The 24749-nt window shown below is 38.1% G+C and overlaps 1 protein-coding gene across 1 annotated transcript; it reads right to left on the bottom strand.

The window, feature by feature from the left end:
- Positions 1-15664: 15664 nt before the first annotated feature.
- LOC126455620 (zinc finger Ran-binding domain-containing protein 2-like) lies at positions 15665-23088 on the bottom strand. Its single transcript, XM_050091382.1, has 2 exons — positions 22878-23088; positions 15665-17357 (listed from the first exon to the last, which is right to left on the bottom strand). The coding sequence occupies exon 2, from the start codon at positions 17347-17349 to the stop codon at positions 16636-16638; it is 714 nt and encodes a 237-aa protein (XP_049947339.1). The 5' UTR covers positions 17350-17357; positions 22878-23088; the 3' UTR covers positions 15665-16635.
- Between the last annotated feature and the right edge of the window lie 1661 nt (positions 23089-24749).

The following is a 24749-nucleotide window of genomic DNA, read 5'->3' as shown; positions in this document are numbered from 1 at the left end:
ACTATCATGGTTTTAACAGTAAATTGTCCAAGTATTTGTAATAAAATTCCTGAATTTATACCTCTCCAGGGAAATTGTCACTCGCAAATTATTCTTGGAACTGAGAGCAGGCTGATACCTGAAGTAGAAAGCTTCAAAACATTTAGAAAGACATGGAATGTATATATCAAAAAGCTAGATTATATACCACCAGAGGGGGAGTGTTCATTACAATCAACAAAAATCTTGTGTTTGTTGAGGTCAAAATTGACTCTAAGAGGTGAAGTTACCACCTGGATGTTAGTAATGGGCCTAAATGAACTCTAAGTTAGTTATCAGATGTTTTTATTGGCCAAAAAATTCTGCCATGACAATTTTAGAATCTTTCAACGAAAGTCCAAGCTCAGTAGTATGGAAATACCTAGAGCATACCGTACTGGAGGCGACTAACCTGCCGAATGTAGACTGGGACATCTATGCATTCACAGCAGGTGGTATGGGGAGGCAATCTTATGTAGTAGTTTGAACACATTTTCTGAAAACTGTTGTGAGCAACTAGTTCAATAGTCCACATGCAGTGGAAATATTTTAGACCGTGTAGTTACAAACAGGCCTGACCTTATTGATGGTATCACTAAAGAGGCAGGGATGATATCATCATGCTGAGGTAATAAATCCATTAGGAAGGAAAGGTGAGAATTTTCCTGGAAAGAGAAGCTAAGCAGTTTTAACATCGCACTGCGACAATGAATGCTCATCATTTAGTTCCAATACAGTGGATGTAGTGAAATTATGGGCAAAATTTACACTGATTGTAAAGTGTGCTCTAGAGAAGCATGTGCCAAGTAAGTGGATTAAGGACAGAAAAGAACCTGCACTATTTAATAGCAAAACTTGGAAAAGGCTGTGAAAGCAGAGACTATTGCTACTCTTGGTTCAAAAAAGAGCATGCAACTGATAATAAGCAATAGTTATTATAAATTGGTGTGTGTGTGTAAAAATATTGATACACGAATGATACAATAACTTCCATTGGCATACGTTAGCAAAAGAGAATATTCTGGTCCTATGTAAAATCACTAAGCAGTTCGAAGCTTTCTATCCAGTCACTCATTGACCAATCTGGCATGACAATAGAAGTCAGTGAAAGGAATTCTGAAGTTTTAAATCTCATGTTTAAGTAAAAATTCAAGTAAGTGGATCATACCAACATACAGTCCTTTGACTGTCATACAGATTGCCATACAGAGGACATAGTAATATGCATTTCTGGCACAGAGACACAACTGAAGGAAATGAAAATCAAAAAGTTGCCTAGTCAAAATGGAATTCCAATTTGATTTTAGAGATAGTATTCTACAGCATTGGCCCCTTACTTATCTTGCAGTTATTATGAATCTCTCACTCAGTGCAAAGTCCCAATTGACTGGGAAAAAAGCACAGGTGGTTCTGTATATAAGAAGGGTAAAAGAATGGACCCACAAAATTACAGACCAATATCATTGACATCAGTTTGCTGCAGATTCTTGAACATATTCTGAGTCTGACTATAATAAATTTACTTGAAAACATCTGTCAACAAAAACAGCATTGATTTAGAAACCATCACTAGTGAAAACCTCAGTTTTCCCTCTTCTCGCACAGTATCATGTGCACTATGGATGAAGGGCAACAGGTTCCATATCCCTAGATTTCTGGAAAGTATTTGATATGGTCCCCCACAACAGTCAGTTAACAGAGGTCCAAGTACGTGAATTAGATTCCCAGTGAGTCACTTAAAGACTTCTTAAGTAGTAGAACCAAGTATGTTGTTCTCAATGACTAGTGATCATCAGAGACAACGCTATCATCAGGAGTACCCCAGGAATGTGTGATAGGACTGTTCTTATTCTCTGTATAAATAATCTGACAGACAGGGTGAATAGGAATCTCCAGCTATCATCAGGAATACCCCAGGAATGTGTGATAGGACTGTTCTTATTCTCTGTATAAATAATCTGACAGACAGGGTGAATAGGAATCTGTTCCATGTCATCCCACCATGTCAGATTAAAGGAAGATATCAAAGCAATTCAGACACATGCTGCAAGATTTGTTGCCAGTAGGTTTGCTCAACATGTATTACGTTGATGCTTTGTGACTCCAATGGGAGTCCCTGATGGGCAGGAATCTGTCCTATTCCTTCAAAGGGATGCTGTGGTATATGTGAAACTGTCATCACTGATTTACTGTAGGAGGATACGAGTTGACTTAGACAAAATTTCTGATTGGTGTGATATATGACAGTTTTCTCTAAATGTTAAAAAAACGTGGATGAATAGGAAAAATAACCCATAATGTTCAAATACAGAACTAGCAGTGTTCTTTTTGACACAGTCACATCAATGAGATATCTAGAAATAGCATTAGAAAGTGATATGAAATGGAAGGAACATCTAAGGACAGTAGGAAGGAAGGCAGATGATCGACTTGGGTTTATTGGGAGAATTTTAGGAAAGCGCAGCTCATCTATGAAAGAGACAGCATATAGGACACTGTGCGATCCATTCTTGAGTATTGCTCATAACCCCATGAGGTCAGATTAAACAAAGATATCAAGACAATTCAGACACGTGCTTCAAGATTTGTTGCCAGTAGTTTCGATCAACATGTATTACGTTGATGCTTTGTGACTCCAATGGGAATCCCTGAAGGGAAGATGACATAGTTTTAGCAAAAGTGTAGAGAACCCTCCATCCTTGCACCCAACTGCCTGTCCCCCACTTTCACTCTGAATTGGAACAACCTTCCAGTTGGGTTTTGACCAGCATTGTGAACAGAAATTAGGAGTATCCATCATAAAACCCTTCACCCTCTTTCAAAGTGATGTTCCACTGACCAACCAATCGATAAAATATACTGCTTCATCATTCTGCCGCATCTGGTCCCACCTCGTGCCACATGGGTCACATCCCAGTAGAAGACATGTCCTATGCAACCACTTGGCACATCCTATTACAGTGCCATTGCTGGGATATCCTCCTCCTTCAGAGGGATGGCCATTGGTGAAAAAAATCTTGCATATACAAAGTCCACTGTAGCTTCTGCACAGCTTTTTACGTGGATGTGACCACCAATCAGTAGCCCTTCTAACAAATAAGCACTGCTGAACTGTGGCCATTAGTAAAACTGATCATGCAGTTGCAGAACATGCTGAAATTGAGTGGCTGCTTCAGAACCTGTTCCATCTGCACCCATCCCACCCTGAAATATCTGTTTCTCTAAATTCCATGGATGAACTGTCTCCTTGGACGCCCTTCCCCCATGCACCACTTTCCTTTGATTTGGGTGACCCCTCCTGCCCTTTCCTGTGACAAGACAAGGTGAGCTCACTGGTGTTATTATCTTTCCTGTTTCCTTGAGGACTCTCCTTCCCATCTGTCGGTCACCCTTCCCTCTACCTGATAAGTCCTCAGCTCACCTGAAGTACAACACCAGGGCAATATCATGGGTGCAGATGGTGTATTAGTTAGCTTGGAAGGATGACATTGTCTGAGGTAACAAAATCTTCAGGACATTGTCTGAGATAGCAAAATTTTCAGTTGAACATTGTCTGTAAGATAATATTTTCAATTTTGTTTATGTGCCTGTCAACCATTCAATGCCTCAATTAGACTGAATTGTTACCTTTACTCCTTCCATTTGTATTGAACCCTACACTTTGCAGTATCATATTGTGAATATTATGATAGCAGGGTCATCAACAAGAACTAACACTTCACAATGAAAATACAGATAGAGCTGAACTATCTGCCTCATAAGAGAGAGCTCCTATTATTTTTAGATAGACTGTTCTAGTAACTTCCAATGTTTCATAAATAAGCCCCTGAAAATTGCTGCTGTGGGTGTGTGCACATATCCTGTTCATTCATTCCCCAGGTGCTATGCACCGCCTGTGTTATTGATGTCTGAAAGTGCCCTGAGCCGTCAACCTCTCACTACTGTGGACGAGTTACTTCCATACATTAGAGACCTGGCCTATAATCAAGTCAATAGTCTCTGTAAATTCCAGGTTACTTTACATCAGAGCATCATGGAAATACTTCAGAATGGCTAGCTGTAAATTGTCTGAGATGGCAAGTTACCATTTCTGCCCATATGGTTGAAATTGCTTTTATAAAATGTTCCATGCATTAGTCTGAATTCTTCCTTATGGTTCTTTCTTCTGGAAGGCCTCTTGATCTTCAGTAATGCTGGATCTTCCCTTTTTGCAGCTGCAATGTTTGGTTTTTTGTGTAACGATTACTAGGCTACCACAAACACTGTACTGTACTTACAATGTAGTCTGCAATAGGCAGTCAGCATCTCTATGTTTGCATTCAGATACATACACTACTTTGATGTCATATTCCTGAAACTGCAATGACTATCTTGCCAATTATACTGAACAATTTTTCAGGCTTGTCATTTAGTATAAATGATGGTCAATTACAAAATCAAATGATTTGCCATCTAAACAGGATCAGAACTTACGTATTGTTTAAAAGCTGCAAGGAACTCAGTCTCAGTATGATGGTAATTCTTCTCACAGTTGGAGTACTATGTAGGTGTTAACAATCAGTGTTTCAGTAATTTCCTAGGTCTGTGCTAGTATTACAGCTATCCTTTAACCACTAGCCACTAGCATCAGTGTGGTGATGATGTTAGGTTTGTGGGGCGCTCAACTGCGTGGTTATCAGCGCCCATACAATTATCCAATCGTTGCTCAGTCCAATTTCGCCACTTTCCTGGATGATGATGAAATGATGAGGACAACACAAACACCCAGTCATCTCGAGGCAGGTGAAAATCCCTGACCCCGCCGGGAATCGAACCCGGGACCCCGTGCTCGGGAAGCGAGAACGCTACCGCGAGACCACGAGCGGCGGACTAGCATCAGTGTGTAGTTCTGTGTCAGAATTTTCATCAAAATTAGCCATATCCCAATACCTCCCTAACAAAAGTCTTTCTTGTTCATCTAGTGACTGTGTCTTGCAACTGTAATCCATTATGAAATGTCTGTAGTAGGAACACACAGCAAGGAAGCCTGCTACATCATAAATGTGCTGAGAAATTGCAGAACCTGTTATGGATCTTACTTATTCTAGAACAGTATAGAGTCTGTACCCATTAGTTAGGTGCCCCAATATTTTATGAGAGGCATTCAATAAGTAATGCAACACCTTTTTTTTTCTGAAAGCGGGTTATACTCAAGACTCCAAACACCACATTAACCCCTACTCTTTTGGGTAAAAACCCTACCTCAGTTCAATATGATGGCCTTTTGCCACCTTACTGGGACGGCCTGTACGCCCGTGTGGTGCCACTCTACTGGTCAATATCGAAGTCTGTGTCTTGCTGCATCATTAACCTCCCCGTTATCCACAAACTGCTTCTCACATAGTACATGCTGCATTGATCCAAACAGATGGGAGTCAGAAGGTGTGGGACATGGGCTGTAGGGTGGATGAGGAAGAACAGTCCAAAGAAGTTACGTGAGCCCCTCTCAGATGTGCAGACTTGTGTTGAGGCCTTGTATTGTCATAGAGAAGGAGAAGTTTGTCTGCATTTTTGTGGTGACGAACACACTGAAATAGTTTGTTCAGTTTACTGACGGTAGCACAATACACTTCAGAATTGATCATTGCACCATGACGTAGGACATCAAACAGAATAACTCTTTCAGAGTCTCAGAAGACTATTGCCGTAATTTTACTGGCTGAGGGTGCAGCTCTGAATTTTTTCTTCAGAGGATAGGTGGTGTGGCACCATTCCATGGATTGCTGTTTTTATTCTAGTTTGAAGTGATGAACTCATGTTTCATCACCTGTGACGATGTTCAACAAAAAATTTGTCACGGTCAGCCTTGTGATGCACAAGTGACTCCGCACAGATGGTCTTCTGTTAAATGGAAAGAAACCCAATCGGCACATACCTTTAAAAGTATCTCAACCGGTGGATGAGTGTGTCAGCACTACCAATAGAGATGTCCAGCTCAGCAGCAAAGTGTTGGATTTTGATCCATTGATGACTTTGAACGAATGTGTCTGTACATTCCAAGGAGTCACAACTGTGTGCAGGTGGATAGCACATGGGACATCGGACAGATCTGTGCAACCCTGTTGTGATGATGACAAAAGCTTCGTCCAATGACTCACCATGCTTCTGTTCACTGGCAGGTCTCCGTAGACATTCTGAAAGTACCTATCAGTATCTGTGATGCTATGGTTTTCCATCAAAAGAAATGCAATAACAGCTCTCTGCTTGGAACATATCTCTGTTAGGGACACCATTTTGAAGGAAACATATGGCTGTGCCACCTATTGCAACTTCTTGAAACTGTAGGGGCTGAATCAGGAATATTCCATGATGTCCCACAACAAAATCTCACTTTTTCAACCAAAATTGCCTAAAAAATGTGTTGCATTACTTATTAAATATCTCTCGTATTTCTTGTGTGAAAAAGACACTTTCTTGAGTTCAAGCTAAGACTCCATGTATCCCAAATTGTTAAGTAACTTAGTGCTCTTCAAATGCTTCAAGAAAAGAACAGTGTAATTTAGATTCCAAATACACATCATCCACTAAGAAGTCAAAGCAGACTGTCCATCATGTGTCCAAATGTGGGTGGAGCACTTCACATACCAAACTACACAACTTTGTACTCAGAGACCATCAGGTGTTATGAATGCAGTCATTTCCTTCTCAGCTTCGATCTACCAGCAGTCAGTCTGGATAACCAAAGTGGAGAAATACTTCACTCCTTTCAGAGAGAATCGACAACTTTCCGACACTGAACTACATCATCTTGCATCATCTTCCCCAGTTTCTTTTGAATTATCCATCTTTTAATTGAAGCCACCTTGTTTGAGCAATGACTGTGGGATGATTGCCAATGTTGATGTGGCATTTCACATAAGTCTCATTTGGTTTGCCTCATCTTCTCTCTACACTTGAATGTACCCAAAAACTGACACTGAATGGTCAACACTTACCAGTATTGTACTAAGATCAAGCTGGGGCTCATTGGTGGCAGGGTAGCAGATTCATCCAGTGTGCAGTCAGCAATTGTAACAAAGAATCATCGGCAATTAAAGGCACTGAGCAGGCCTTCCTTGAATAGTTCAACTATATCTATGCACGTACACTTGGGGATTAGTTGGTGATTGGTGACCCAAGAGCTCTCCCTGTCCAACCTTTCTTTTGTGTGGTCCAGACTCATCTTGTGAATGACAGTGGGATAAGTAAGACTTCACTTGTGCCCACCCTTTATGACTGCTTGTGATGCCTGCGATAAGTCCCAAACCCTTCTAGAAATTACAAATCCTAAATAATGAAATAACTGTCAGAGACAGGAATCAAACCGCTGACCTGAATATCACAACAAATGGCAGTAACTGCTACACCATGGCAGACAACATACTGTATGTGATGGTATTAATTAGTTACGGAGTAACTTGGCACTTAGTGAATTTGAGTTTGGAACCAGTTCTGATGCATTTCCACAGAATCAGACTTGTAATTGTGGCCACAGCAACTAATAATTCAGTACTTAACTGTAGCAGGTTGTGGTTTTAATTTGTACTGACTGAATAAACTGGTGTTTATGATTTGCAATATGCCACCTAAAGTGATATCATTCACAATCCAATATTTACAAATGGCTCTGAGCACTATGGGACTTAACAGCTGAGGTCATCAGTCAATTTTACATAATTTTAAATTATAGCTTAGATAATTGCATATAACCATCTTCAGTTGTATACTGCGGCAGTTTATGGTCACCTCTTTACTGTCAGTGAGGTGCAGTTAAACACAGTGACCATAACTTCTCCACTGACCTCTCGGCAAGTTTTCAAGCGTAAAATTTCATGATGCAAGATGTGACAGCAGTATCAAAACTCGACAACAAGCAACTAGATGAATCAACAATAGCATTTTTATGGACATCTCAAACAAGATCTGTTAATTACATAAAAAATATTTGTTGCTCGTGAAATAGTTGACAAGAAGAAAGTGAAATTTATATGTAATGGATTTATTTCTCAAGTAACACAAATAACTATTATTGTTGCACACTACAAAATATCATTGGCCTGCAATGCCAAGAACACCATATTTCAGTAACATTCATATAGATGGTGACATAGTAAAAGAAAAAGCTGTCAAATTATTGAAAAAGAAACAAAAAAGATTTAGTTTTTAATGAATAGCACATCTATAAATTCAAACTACCCTACTCATGATCAAATTATCAAAAACTGTATTAGATTATAGGTGCTTTGAAATTTCAGAACTTTTTACATCACATCTCACTCTCTTTGTAGCTTATTCTATGTAACTCCGTACATACATAACAGAGGCAACTAAAGTCTCACGTCTTCACAATAAAGAAGGCAGTTATGATACAGCTCATACTACTACTACTACTACTACACATTGCTTCAGATTACATCGCCTTCACAAAAATAAAAGTAGACATTTTGTTTGTCATCAGTCAAAGAGTTTTACATAATAAAATTAAACTCCATAAAATGAAGATTACTGTATCTAACATGCCAAGTTCAGGAGATTTTTAGAAATCTGTTTTTATTTCTCAATATATTTATCCAGGCTTCGTAGTCTTAGTATATAAATGATAATCTGACACCACTCAGTTTTTACAAAATCCAACTCAACATTTTACCACAAAGAAGCATCACATATCATGTCTCGTTTCCACAGCACAAATAATTACGAAAATTGCCATTTGAAAAGGAGGGAACAATGAAATGCAACAGGTTTACCCATCTAGTATATCTCACAGCCAAGTCCAAAAGTAAATATTTTGTATACTTATGTAAAGTTCATTTTATATTGAACGACTGTCATCTTAGACAGCAGAACTAATGAACTAAAATCATGGACATTAAATACTACAAGAAATAGTATTTTAATCACTACAGCCCTGAGTTATGTTTTGTGTGAAATGCGAGACCTTTTTCTCTAAATCTAGTCTAAATTCAGTCACACTGAAGAAAAATTTCCAAGCTTGCTCATAAGAACAAAGCACCTATGTCTAGATTTCAGGCAGGATCCCCATTTAATTCGATTCCAACACAGTTGGAATGCCTCTGCAATGCTGTTCAAGTTTGGGGGAATACCAAGAGGACTAAGGTGTCCAAGAGAATTTGGACTTGGAGGGAGGCATGCTAGATTAGTCTGTGCAGTTGTGCAAAGCCACTGTGCCGTAGTGGTTGATGCATCTGTCTAGTGAGTGGGGGACGTGGGTTCAAATCCCGACCTGGGTACAAAATTTCATTTGTCACTTCATTCTGCATATAAACATAATAAAAAAAGATGGTAAAAGTAACTAATTCTAGGGTCACCTTATGTGTGTATTTCCTTGGTTTGACACAATAATTTTGTGTGTGTTTGAATTCACACTATGGCAACTTATTTGCTGTTGTGATTAAAGTGTCACTAGTTAATTTCATTATTAAAAATTCCACAGCACCTCCTTTGTTCCTTCAAACAATTGTATTTAAAAACACACTATCATATTGTATATTAAATCATTCACATATATGGCTCAAAAAAACATACCACACACTCTGCATCTTAAACTTTTCCCCTTCCCAGAACACCACTGATACCACTGGAAAGTTAACCTTTTACTTTGGCACCAACACTTGCAGTTACCCATTATCTATTTGTACACATGTATTCAGAAGTGCAGAGTAATTGTGAAATATAAATTCTAGACTCAGATAGCACTCTTCTGCTTTTCTGTTTGCCATTTCTGATACTGACTTTGGACGATTACGAAAACAATACATCACTAAAAAATGAAATTTGTGTGTGCAACTATGACACAGATTAAATGTACAGTTTTTGTTATGAAATCTGCCCACCACAGAGACAAAGTCCAAATCGTTCATTTTAGTTGCTGATAAAACTGACTGCCCCTCAAAATTTTAAGTCTAGTCTTCTGCACAATCTAGCAACACTGTAGGAAACGCAAGTCTCTAGAGGAAATGTTGTTACCTGCTCAGGCTGTTGCAGTGTTGTACCTGCTCATGGTCTAGTGATAAAGGTCACACAATGTAAATGCAAAGTCTCAGGATTCAGTCCACTCATTCCTTTATTTTATAAACTGCATTTTTTCTGTCTGTTAAAAGTATCAGTCTGATGGAAACCCGAAGATAAATTGCTTCACCTGTGTCAAGATCAAAATAGTTTATGCTCGAATTTTTCTTCACCATACAACCATCATCAGCTACATGTCATCTGATGCAGGCTAGCATCCACTTAGGTGATTGCAACAAATCATGCCTTTGGGATGTTTCTGCTCTTGCATTGGCAAGCCAAAAATTGTTTATTATTGCAATTTGATTTTACACATGAAATAACTTTGATTGAGTAAGTTAACGCCATGCAGGTTGCTGTGAGTGAATTACTCAATTTTCATTTTTTTGTTTGAAGTCCTAGTGTTTCTCTTGCAGATATGTATTAGATTTTTCATACTTCAAGCTCATGAATCTTGTTTAATCATTATAAAGTAGTCACAAGAAGAGAAAGCCTAACATCTGCAATATATTGTTAGCGTTGGGATTAATGGTGGTTAAAGTAGCTTGAAATATTTGTATCTTATGTGGGGAGAGTGCTCTTGGATAAATTTAGTCAGAAAAGACTTTGCTTGTTTCAAAAAAGGTCATTCTGGCATGAATGATTCCACATTCAGCTAGTCTTGATAGCTGGCATACATGATGAACTAAGACTGTTTACCCTTCATGCAACATTTGCATTCACTAGCAACAAAAATCAATGGGGTCCTGTTACTGCATTTTGGCTTGGACATCATTAGTTCATTTATTGAGCATTCCTACAAAATATTGTCACTGGTGACAAGTTATAATGTCTTTGTGTCAACTTAAGAAGAGCCAGTAGGTTTCTACAGATATTGGATTGCTAAATTATCTGAGCACTGTCACATTGTTTTAGGCAATGTTAGAGAATAGATTGCTGATAGTTAATTTAAATCTTCTGCTTACTGCTGTGTTCAATAAACTAATGGAAAAACACTATTAAAATATACACTCCACAAATACAAGTAAATTACAACTTACCACAGTAACCTTACCATAAAAGTATATTTTTAATAAAAGGAAGTGCATGCAATACAAGTGTGTCCAAATCAACATGAATTAGTATGATATTACGCCCTCTGGTATTCAAAACAATCTGTGTTAAATGCTGTCCTGTGTCATGCTCAAGTAGTGGGGGAAATGTAGTAGTAGTTGCTGTAGATGCATAAAGAAATTCATAAATTATTCAGCTCCACTATTTCATACATAATATTGTGCATACCCAAAAACCAAAAATTATGTTGGCTGAAGCAGAAAACAGTATTAACAAATGTGCAGTATTATAAGTTTTTTGCCCTTACACGATGAGGTACAGAAAGTAGGGAGAAGACTTACAATGGTGAAGTTTTCTTAAGATTGCCTTACCAACTTTCGATTTGGCTGTTTGTAGCTCTACCACAGAATAGGTAAAAAGCTGGCCTCTGAAGGAATTGGAACCAAGCACCAAACACAGCCTTTACTTAACAGCATGACCCACTTACCTCAGAGCCAGCAAACAGCTTTAGTAACTAAATCTCTCTTATTGCCTCACTGGTGGCTAATACATATCACAACGTTGCTTGAGATATATTGTGTTGTTGCTGTGTTTCTGTTATGGTGCTAGCAGGAAGAATCGGATTCCACAGGCAATATGTTGTTGAGCAGACAAGGAAGTGAGTACAGCTTGCATCTCAAAGATTTGGCCACTGGGAGCAAGAACACCAAAAATATGAATCAGCGATCTTCATTCCCATATCTGTAATGAGGTTACGGAATAGAGCACAGTAACTAATAATACTCAGATGGACCAACTGCAAAATAAACACCATGAATCCATAACACTATTACTATAAACTGAAAAGCTCATTCACCAGATGCAATTCACAGAGAAGGCAACACCTCTTTTGATCATTACAAGCTTAGAACACATTTTTACTAAGACTGCTGTCATTGCCACAATCTCAAAACAGAGGAACACGAATCGAATGGAAAAACCATTGATCTGATTGAAAAATGTAAACTCCACAGAGTCTTGGTAACCTACGCACTACATATAGTTCCACATCAAGAAATGCAAAAGGCCGAGAGTGATGTCGAGAATAACTCATCCTTAAGCAAAACAACTATTCAGTCTATAAATACCAAAAGAACAAAAAGTATCATTTATTTGTAATGTTTGCAATACAATAGCTGCTAATGCCTTTGATTATTAAAGTGAAAAGTGCCTATGTCACAGAGCTTTTATATTAGTACATTAAAAACAGAGAGAACCCCGACACACAATAGGTTGACCAAGCTGTTACAGAAATGGGAATAAAATTCACTGGCTTACACTTTTCGTATTCCGGTCCTTGGCAGCTGCTTCTTTAAAATGCAAGCTGTACTCGCTTCTGAGTCCACTCAACCAAGCACTGACTGGGGAAACATTCTACCTGCTGGCAGTATAATTGAACCTGGGAAGCAATGCAAAATCTTTGCATTCTGATTGAATTGGTAAAGAAGTATCCTGTCAAATTAACTTGATATTTTCTTGTCATTACTGCTGAAGGATTTTCACTTAAGGTGTGGCACATCATTATCAATTCATTGTTTTGAGTCGAGGAAGGTCATTCCAAACAGAGACTGCAACTTATCTCATCTCTTACATTGCAATTTATCTGTCCTGGCCATCAATGGAGCATAAAGGAGAGATGAATGCTGAAGCTGTTGGCTAACTCTGAGGTAACAGGATCGTGCTCCACTGGTTCTCAGTAATAATTTTGATGGAAGGCAGCTTTTTACCTACTCTGTGACAGCTACAAAGCAGCCAGACCAAAAGTTGGTATGGAAGTCTTAAGAAAATTTCTGCATCACGTCTCCTCGCTTTTTTCAGCGCCCCACAGTGTAAGGGCAAAACATCTTTCAGTACTGTACCTGTTTTGTTTGACATTGTGGCAATGAATAATTTATGAAGTTTCTTTATGCATCTACACAAGCACCCACTATTTCATACTACTTCAGTATGACACAGACCGATACTTACATTCTGATCATTTTGAAGTCCCAAGTGCGTAATATCTTAGTCTATGCATAAATAAACCTACTGGCTCAAAGTAAAGATATAAAGTCAGGTTTCAAGCTGGCTGCTATAGATAAACCCCTGTGGAGCAGATGGTGGTGCACAATATTCACATTGCCCTTCTTAAGAGACTAATGACATTTGAGCAAAAAGTCACCCCACTGGTTTTTGTTACTTTGCTTTAAAGTACACATTACTGTTACATCTGACTTCTGAATCTTGGTACGGAATGCAAAACTAGCATGAAGGTTTAATTATAGTAATTCATGACATATGACAAGTATCGAGACTTCCTGAATGAGGATAACACTCATGCCAGAATGATCTTTTCTCAAACATGAAAATCCTTTTATAATGTGATTTATCTAATAACACTCACCTACAGACACAATTTAAATGCTTTGAGCTGACTTCACTCTATTAAACTCAAAGCTAACAATATGTTGCAAGTATTAGACCTTTTTCCAGTTTCAACTTTTTTTTACAAACCTTGAACAAAGTTCATAAGTTTCAATTATGCAAAATCCAATACATAACAGCAAGACAAGTATTAGAACTTCAAATAAGAAAGGGACAATTGATAAATTTACTCGTAGCAACCTACGTACGTTGTGTTACTGCATGGTGTTCACTTGCTTTATTGAAGTTATTTTGCACAGAAAAACAACTCCTAAACATGTTTGTCCTTTCCAATACCAGATCAAAATGTGCCCAAGGTGCACCATGTATCAATGGTCAGGCAGACACCCACTGCCACCAGTTGGTGGCTGGCTGAAAGGTGCCATTATTATAAGCAGACACTCAAGCAACCACAAGTTCTTTCGAAGAAATGTTTCTGGGAGGTTTTGCTATTACTGGTTATCTTTGAGGTGCCATTAAACTGATACTTTTAGCAGTTTGCTTTGCTTTAAAGCATACATTACTGTTACACCTGACTTCTGAATCTTGGTACGGAATGCAAAACTAGCATGAAGGTTTAATTATAGTAATTCATGACATATGACAAGTATCGAGACTTCCTGAATGAGGATAACACTCATGCCAGAATGATCTTTTCTCAAACATGAAAATCCTTTTATAATGTGATTTATCTAATAACACTCACCTACAGACACAATTTAAATGCTTTGAGCTGACTTCACTCTATTAAACTCAAAGCTAACAATATGTTGCAAGTATTAGACCTTTTTCCAGTTTCAACTTTTTTTTACAAACCTTGAACAAAGTTCATAAGTTTCAATTATGCAAAATCCAATACATAACAGCAAGACAAGTATTAGAACTTCAAATAAGAAAGGGACAATTGATAAATTTACTCGTAGCAACCTACGTACGTTGTGTTACTGCATGGTGTTCACTTGCTTTATTGAAGTTATTTTGCACAGAAAAACAACTCCTAAACATGTTTGTCCTTTCCAATACCAGATCAAAATGTGCCCAAGGTGCACCATGTATCAATGGTCAGGCAGACACCCACTGCCACCAGTTGGTGGCTGGCTGAAAGGTGCCATTATTATAAGCAGACACTCAAGCAACCGCAAGTTCTTTCGAAGAAATGTTTCTGGGAGGTTTTGCTATTACTGGTTATCTTTGAGGTGCCATTAAACTGATACTTTTAGCAGTTTGCTTTGCTTTAAAGCATACATTACTGTTACACCTGACTTCTGAATCTTGGTACGGAATGCAAAACTAGCATGAAGGTTTAATTATAGTAATTCATGACATATGACAAGTATCGAGACTTCCTGAATGAGGATAGCACTCATGCCAGAATGATCTTTCCTCAAACATGAAAATCCTTTTATAATGTGATTTATCTGATAACACTCACCTACACACACAATTTAAATGCTTTGAGCTGACTTCACTCTATTAAACTCAAAGCTAATAATATGTTGCTTACACACCTTTAAGTGAATGACTCGGATTGTGGCAGTGGCTACATCTTATTTGCAAGACTGTACATACTTAAAAGGGGGGAGGAGAGGACAATGGGTGGGGGGGTAGGCAGAAAGCACATTAAAAAAGTAAAAAAGTACTGTAATGTGGTTTAAAAATAAAGGAATAAGTGGATGAAACCTGGGACTTTGCAGCTACCGTACAACACTTACCACTATACAATGAGCTGATACAATACTGACAGCTTGTAATGGAGGCAACACTTCTGATAGATGTTTCTGCATTCTGTGTTGTTGCCAGATCATGCAGATGACCAGATGTTGAATTCTAAGGGGCAGCTGCTTCTACTGACACTTTAAGTGAATGACTCGGATTGTGGCAGTGGCTACATCTTATTTGAAAGACTGTACATATTTAACAGGGGGGAGGAGAGGACAATGGGTGGGGGAGTAGGCAGAAAGCACATTAAAAAAGTAAAAAAGTACTGTAAAGAATGTAAACACCTTCTTTGTTAAACAAATAACCAGCCTCACAAAAGGAATTACCTGGGATGCTTCATAATTGTATGACATGTAGTTTGATTCAAAGTCCAGATAACTTTAACTTGTACAGTATATATTATAGTTTATTATTTATTCTACCACATTACAAAAAATGTAAGATTAATTACAACAACAGTTCTCACATTACACCAATATTTGCAGTGCCATTGTGTAGGTACACATAGATCATTAAATGGTCTATTCATAAAATATTTTGGGTGAAAAGTCAAAAATTCTGAAAAATGTGCTCAAAGATTTAATAAAAATAATGGGAATAACTAACACCATTCACTGTCCCTCCTCACAACACATACACATTTATTTGATATAGATACAATCTTTCTTATACATGTTTGTTTCAGAAGCATACAACAGAAATGATGCATTCTAAACTACAAAATATGACAGCAAATCACAATATACCAATTACCATCAGGTAAAAGAAGTGAAATGCCAACAAGCATTTAATGCTACAAATAAAAATTTATTACAAAAACACTGAGTGGCACTTGATTTTTCAAATTCATGCCACATTATTTCATCATTAAACATACTGACAGTTCATCATTGGTTGTACATTTATTTACAGAGTAAACAGTGCCTTCAGGCTGAGAAGGATTTGAGATGATGTCTTTGGAAACAAATTTTCTTCCATACATCGTTATTCTCATTAAGCCCTCCACATGAAGAAAGGTGCTGAATTAGAACAAGTGGTTCTACCCATAATCAACAATAAAACATAATTGCAATTTCTCTAACATTTTAACAGATGCAGTGCTTTTCAGATGAGCAATGAGAATAGAGAGTCAGTATCCTGCAGTCCATAAGCCAAACAATTATTAACAATGGCTAATTTCTGGGAAAAGAAAAATGGAATGCTCACAGAATAAGCAGAATATGAGACTGAACGTGACTACCTCTTGTAACCTAAAAGTTGAATCTTGTCCAGAAACAAACATTCTATGCAACCCTCTGCTCATTTAGACAGCGAACACAGTCTCCTGCAGACTGTACAGTATCAAAGAGGAACACTTCACTTCACTGATTCAGAGGATTTGATTGGACTCCTGGAGCGAGATCGTCCAGGGCTCTTTCTCTTTGGAGGCCCAGGCGTATGTGAGCGGGAACGTGAGCGTGACTTCCTCTTGGAGTCTACACCCCAATCACTTAGGTCATATTTACTTAAGTCCCCTTCATCTCCAGATTCTTCTTCTTCATCATCATCTACTTCTTCCTCCTCCTCCTCTTCCTCTTCATCATCACCTTTTTTGTGTCTGTCTTCCTCCTCTTGAGGACTACGACTGCGTCCTTTGTCAGAATCTCTATTGGATCCCCTGCGCTTGCGCTTACGACGTCCAAATTCATCGTAACCATCTGAATCGCTGTCACGCTCTACATACTCAACTACATCACGGTCATTGTAACCGCCTCCAAGACCAGTGCGTTCTTCAGCTTCATCAGCTACACGTGGAGCAGAACACATGTTGCAAGCAGTGCGGCGAGCCCAATTGACATTTCCACATTTGCCACATTGCCAGTCATCGGCACTAAATAGGCCACGACTCTTCTCAGCAGCAGCTCGTCCTATTTCAGGTGCAGCACCCCTCCGTCTCCTGCTGCTGCTTCCTCCACCTGGTCCACCATCTCTCTCTCTTTCACATCTGTTGCAAGCTGTTCGACGTGCGAAGTTCAAATTGCCACAGCTTGGATCTGGGCACACCCAGTCTCCAGCTCTCACACCATTCATGTCAGCACCTGCAAAATATAGTTTAGAAGCTATAAAATAAATCTAACGTATGTAAGTTTAACCAATAGCACATTTCCCAAATGCCAGGCTTGTCAAATACTTGACATAACGTAACAGAGAGACCCCACAGGAGGGAGGGAGGGAGTCAATAAGAAGCTTGTCTATTTGTCCACATCGAAATGCAGGCAGATTACAACTGCATTGTCCCAACGTGTTAAATTGATGAACAGTTATTTGTATCAAGTGAACAGCTGTTCACTCTAGTGATCAGTTTAATGTTATGGATTAGTACAGAATGATAGAAAGGAAGAATTTAAGCAAGTTGCTGAATGAAAACCTAGACTTCTCAAAAAACACCGAAGGTAACAACGAACTTAACGTCAACGTCTGATGGGTCACCCCATCTGCACTACATGTGAACACTGGGAGAAACTACACAAGTCTGGAATCAAGACTAGGACTTTGGAGAACTTTCTGGGGCTCAAATACTGTATGATTTGACCTCTTGCCAGGTAACATCTAGGCAAAGAAGTACCTTCCATCACAAGGATTTGAACCAGAAATCGCTGGGATAGGCTTCTTTGTAGCAGCTTGCATTAGCAACTTTTAACTATCAAGCTGGGTCCTTTTAACATATTGCCATCCATCCAACAGTAACAGTTAGCATACAGATGAAATAAGATGGATGGTAAAGGTCTGTTTTATGAGTTTTTTTGCATCAAATCATACAGGTTTCACATTTAAAGAGATCCAATAGTTGTCACATTAATACACAACCTGTTTATGACCATGATATACTATCCAAAGGACCAGTGATAACTGCTAATGATCTTCATTGGCCACAACAAAGAACTTTGCCTTTCTCCAGGAGGTGACACAAAGGTGATGAAGATCTTCATATCTGATGTTAGGTCTACAACTTTGCTTATACTGATTTGCAACAGATGAGAGTAGTGGTCAGTGGTGGTGTAGGTGGTTGGTCTTGTCATACAATAAGCTTAGACATTTGTAAACATAACACTGTCAAAATATTAGTCAATCTGTGATTGCTTTAAAAAGTTGTTCTCAACCGAATATTCAACTTGCGAGCCCAATTCTCATCATTTGTGGGAAGTTTTGATTTTCTGCTTTCCAATGAAAAATCTGCTGTTGAGGCTCATAAAATGCTGGCAAAGACCAATGGTGAAGCACCTATTAGTGATAACGTGCAGAGATGGTTTCAACAGTTCGGAATATATGATTTTGATGTCTAACACCAGTATGATGCTGGAAGAAAGAAGGTTTTTGAAGCTACTGATGTTGATGGAAACATTCACAGTAGATCATTACTGAAAGCAACTGATGGGTTTGATCAGAGCACTGAAAGGCAAATGGCCACTGTATAGCAACAGACATGAAAATGTGATGTTGCAGCATGACAACACTTGACACCACATCACAAAACCTATCAAAACACACTTGGAAATATTAAAGAAAATTTTCTGATGGCGAGATCACATTCAAAGCTGTTTTTACTGACCGGTTTCAACAGGTAAGATTGTCATCTTCACATCTTTAAATTTTCTTTTAGTTGTACATCGTGTTCCATTGTGCATTCACTAGTCATGCCATGTTAATACTTCAGTGGAGAGTATATTGCACATTCCATACAGGTTTATCAAAAATAAAATTACGGCAGGTTTGCCACAAGTAAAAACACGCAGCAAAAATGCACCTAGCGGAACTTGGTGTGTCTACATATGTAGCACTCCTCTGATGCCTGTCAGTTGTTAAAATTCACAATGTATAGTAAAAGTGCGCATTTATGCCAATGTTTTACATTTACATGGCAAGTGAAACACATCTTGCAATCTTCTCACTCGAAATTACTATGTAAGAACTGAAGAATTGTTTATCTACCTTATGCTGGCCCATCATCCATAAAGATCAGTAGACTCCTACAGAAACATACCATCCAACGTATTTCACTCCCTTCAACTAAGGTAAAAAATCTTGTTTGTAATATTAAAGATGATCCAGACTGCTTAAAGGTGGATGTGTATTGCATCCCATATGAATTTCCAATGTCTCAGTTGAGGCAGACTATCAGGAGTCAAGCAGAGATGCAAGGAACATCAGCTGCACACCCAACTACAACCTTCAAGCAAACCAGCTGTTGCTGAGCACAATATGATGAGGCCAGTATTGTGTTGGAAACATCAAGAGCATAATTAAAGAGTGTATTGAAATAACAGTATCAGAAAGCCTAATAAACAGGGATGGAGATTTCAATTTAACCAGAGCTTGGGGTCTGCTCTCAAATTAGAAAGATGTTGTTGAGGTAGGAAATGCTGAGAGAATTTGCATTTCACGGAATATCAGTGTAAACTCTGAAAAACAAAATAGCAACAAAGGGCATAGTGGGCATCAGGACTTGAACTAAGCTATAACAACAGTCCATAGTATGGTTGGATTCTAGGGTTCTTAAGCAATCGTGGCAAATGACAAGAGTGGGACGGCAATCAATGCGTAAAGCTATTGTTATTCCTTACTCCACGATCGTTAGTTGGGGGTTGAGCAAAAATTTCCCACAGCTGTGCCTGGTATACTCATACTGGTGTACTGAAACACCAGTTTTTGAAACTGTGTTTCCAACAGCTGAAGAAAACATTGTTGTTGTTGTGGTCTTCAGTCCTGAGACTGGTTTGATGCAGCTCTCCATGCTACTCTATCCTGTGCAAGCTTCTTCATCTCCCAGTAGAAGGAAACATTACACTGTATGAAATAGCTGTGATATTTAATATCTTCTGCTGCAGTGTAAAGTAATGTATTTCATTAATTACCACAAGTTCTTTTCTTTATCTAACATAGAGGATTCACAACTCAATGCAGTATAGTTTTCTGAATCCTCCTCTCCACAATGGTGTCTCTCCTCACCCTTCTGTGATATCACCACAGTGCTATATATAGCCATAACTTAAGTGAGGTGAAGCAAGCCCCAATATACGTCAGCAACACTGCTTAATCAGTAACCATTAAGCCTACAAGACCACCTGTTCTCTTAGACTACCACTCACTCTTTTTACAACATCCCACCTGTTAATCCTTGCAGTGAGCCTTGCCTCCAATAATTTCACTACATATATAGTCACAATATTCCTGCAACATACAATGACTTTACTGAAGTGAAGTTTCTGGTTGACAAAATACAACATGTAAACTCACAATTAAAAAACATGTTCCGACTGCTGAGATGCAATGCAAAGGATAATAATACAGAACTGTTTGGTATATGGGTCATATAGACTAAGTCACACAGGCCCTTCAGACATTCTGTTCAAGCGAGGGACATGTTCTTTCATCGGCTATGTTAATACAGCAACTGAACCATACGAATTTGAGCTTGCAGTGGTGTCGTATTCCACAAAGACTTAGCTGAAAGAAATGCAGTATTCCACATTGCGAAGCTTCTAAGGGTGGTGGCAACAGTATGATACCCTGTAAGATGACATTTTAATGAGTGATAAAGGATAAAGAGCATAGAATGTATACTAAAAATTACTTGAAATACTAAACAAGTTGGAAACTGCAAATATGACATAAACCATACACCAAACCAAGGAAAATAAAAATGCTTCATTACAGCAATTAACATAAAAAGAAAATGTATGTCAATGAGCCTGCATCAATAGCAAGATATGTAATTAGATAGCAAATCCTAACATATCAACACCAAAAACAACAGTAATTGTCTGAGCAAACATGACATAGCTGTTATCTAATTTTGTAGGTATCAAGAAGTGAACTGTACCTAATCTACTAAGAAAAACTGGAAGTACATGAGTATTAGTTTTGTGGACATTAAAATCACCAATAAACCACACACTTTCATTATCAAACTTCACACTACATTTCTTGGGTTAACTTCTCAGGTTTTGATGACCATTCAATGGATTTAAATCAAATGTCACTGATTTATTTGCTTCATAGAAAGCACCCCTTATTCCTTTTAATCTCTATAATCAAAACATCAATTTTCTAGTGCTAAGCAATATCTGATTAAATGTGTAAATGTATCTGTATCATAACACTGCTATGAAAATTATAAAACTATAAAAGCTCACAGATCAAAATGTATTAGTGAACTGAAACAAAATCAAAGAAAAATCCTTGATAGTTCATGAATTTTCATTCAGCCATGTTCAAGACAATTGGCAAAACAATGTCTGGTGGTACTTCAATTATGTTGAAGAAACTAAGAATGAGCGAAAGTGAAAAATATATATTCCTCACACCCCCTACTGAGATGTCAGTGCCATGCACGTAATTTATTTCTCCATCTTCCACCACTATTTGTAATCTGTATTTTTTTTTCTAGATCCTTCTCAAAAATTTCAAAAGTGCAAACAAACCTTTCTTTAAATTGTGTATACTTGTTGCCTCAAGGCATTCCACATTTTTACTAACGCTGGCTGATACCTCCTTTGCCTCAGACTCTTCACGGTACACGTCTCCCACACCTGAAGAACATGACATCCGGTAGCTGACAGATTTGTTGCATTTGGTGGCATACAAATAAATTTTATACCACAAACACTACTACGTTAGACAACTGTTGGGCTGAAGAGAATTGTCTCCAAGAATACATTTAATGTTATCCAGATGTATTGCACTTGGAAGAAAAGAATCTTTAAACAAGCCCGTTAAAGTTGCCATACAGATATACTCACAAGTGTGATCGTACTGAGGCCCAGTAGTTCAGCATGGCTTGATACAGCACGAGTGGCCCTTGTGACCACCTTCAATCTAAAGCTTCTGAATATGTTCACATCTATATATCATATACAAATGGAACAAGTCAACAGCAGCTGACTCTTCGATAATAACTTGGTGCAGAACTCAATGAATGCATAACCTTACGGGGCACTTCTACCACATCTACTGGTAATAAGTAATTTTTCTGGGTCACCCTGATATTCTGTCTCACAATTCAACCCATTCGACATGGGTCACTAGCAAATTTGTCTTTCAAATTTATTTGTCTTGTGCTAAACTGTGATTAATTTCAACGTATTAGATATTTGAGATTTTACCTAAAAATTGTCAGACTGAAGGTAACTGTAAATATCACTAAGATAACAAAATGGGCAACCATATAAAAGACTATGTTTAAACAACCATATAGATCTAGAACATTCTTACTTCCGTACTTCATATTAGTGGGAACTTAATTACCCAACAGAACTATACAGTGTTAACCCTCATGCAATAACATCAATCTCACCCTACCCAAAGGCATGTGTTTCAACATAGGAGCCTCTGTGCAAATGCAAATGTAGAAGTACGAAAAATAAGACACCACTACGCTTTGTGAGTTGTGTTGGTGTTTTTGCAGTTTTCCCATTTCTACAATTGTAGCACTTCTCACTAAAAAGAAATGAGGAATTCTGTGTACAACCCGATTATTAACTTAATTACTTATCATAGCACACACAGTAATATTAGAAGACAAACTAACAACACTACGTAAAAAAGTCAGAACGACTTACCTTGTCTAATCTTCTTGCCGGTAGACGCCACAAAGCTTCACGTCACTAAAACGTCCACGAGCGAAACTGGTGACTTTCCACAATCAGGCTATTAGCACGTGTGATTGTAAACACTTATTAAAAACACTGTTTCCAGCCAAACTAAGCAATTTAGCAAACAAATTTGGAAATAACGTACATTCTCGGCTCCATAAACGCCAAACACCAAAGATACTACAATCAGCCCGTATAGCATCCTGAAATGTAATCTGTGACGACGCCCCTTCGATTATTATTTATTCGTCGACATTCATATGCAAATGTAAGAGTCACTTTTACGCAATCATTAACGTTAATCCTCGAATTGTATAACTCTGGCTTCATTTTAGTGCGGAATATAACGGTACTTACCTCAATTGCTTCTGCCGCAGCGAAGGTCCTGGCAGGAAGATAAAAAGAGCTTTTGTCCATCATTTAGAGATTACAAGAACACAGCTGTAGATTCAGAGAACAAGAGAACTTGTAGTAAATTGTTTCAGTTCTGTGATTTCTAGTAGCTACAAAAACCGTTAACCATGGACAACCACATCCAGTACACCGTTGATATCAAAGATTCGGTGCGTTACTATGGCGACATGACGAAATTTATGTCTGGAATTCAGTCATTAGGCCAGTTCACACTGGCTGTCACGTTACGTCACGTCAATTCACCTAGCCCAGTACAGAACGGTAAAAGTGAAGTTATGAGTTACCATCCGTGATACAAAAAGTTGTAGTATAGTATCCTAATTGAGGAACCAACAACAATAAAGGTTATTCCTGATGAAAGCAAACTTCATAACGTATGTAGTCGATCGGTTTTGTGTGGTAAGATGCTGAGAAGTGAAACAACATTTTAAACCATCGACATTTATTTGCTAGTGAAAATATATACACACTAACATATTAAACTATGTTTATAATGGAATAGATAGATCCTATTGTCCTTATTCATTGTGTTTTTTCTTACGTAACCAATAATGTCAGAAACAGCTTATGTTATTATTTATATGCAGTGTGAACAACAGGTTTCTTCTGTTACTGTCAAAACCTAAAGAATTTCTCACTTTTAGATATCTGACCTCGCTTGTGGAAGAGCACTCTATGGAAAAAATACTCATATTGTCATGGAACAGTTGCAATTTTGAACGAAAATAAAGCACAGTACGAAAATAAAGATTAAGAAGAAGCAAATGAACAAAATACACTACAATATGATGCCTGAGCATAGCGAAAATTGGTTAATTTCCGATGTCAGCAGAGGATGACACTGTTAAAACTTTCTTCCCGAGAAACCTTGACGTCTCGTGGCGTGACGTAACAGTCAGTTGACAACTTGTGTGAATCCCGCCATTTGAAATTCACTGTGGAATGGTTGATGTGACGTGACATGACAGCCAGTGTGAATTTGTCTTCAACTAATGCGACTAACCGAAGTAGTGTTTATGACACAAAAAATTAATCTGGGAACAATAAAGAACAATACGTCCCATAAATGTTTTCAGTGCTCAGATGAATGCAAATACATAAAATTGAAATGAAAAATGTATATCACTGCAAGATCTTTAAATCAGTGACATCGAAGTAGCTGAAGTACTATAAATAACTTCATTTCTTAGTAGGAATTCCTTTCTAATTATATACCCAACCACCAGCTGATTTACCTTCTCTGTTAACCATAGAATCACAAGATTGTCCGAACAATGTGCCTACAAGAATGGTAGCGGTGCTGTCCAATTAATTTATTCAGCATCCATGTCACTACATAAACGATATTGGACTTGTCATGCACGGGAATTAAAAATATGGAATGTACAAAATAAAACTGCCTACAACACATACCAGAAAATTACA

This window comes from Schistocerca serialis, chromosome 2 (assembly GCF_023864345.2).
Source record: "Schistocerca serialis cubense isolate TAMUIC-IGC-003099 chromosome 2, iqSchSeri2.2, whole genome shotgun sequence".
NCBI lineage: Eukaryota > Metazoa > Arthropoda > Insecta > Orthoptera > Acrididae > Schistocerca > Schistocerca serialis.
The sequence above is the reverse complement of the archived record's forward strand: the minus strand, read 5'-3'. Positions and strand labels throughout refer to the sequence as shown.

Bases quoted from the DNA above. Each gene is read 5' to 3' on its own strand.
- LOC126455620 (XM_050091382.1), bottom strand. From the start codon at position 17,349: ATGAATGGTGTGAGAGCTGGAGACTGGGTGTGCCCAGATCCAAGCTGT.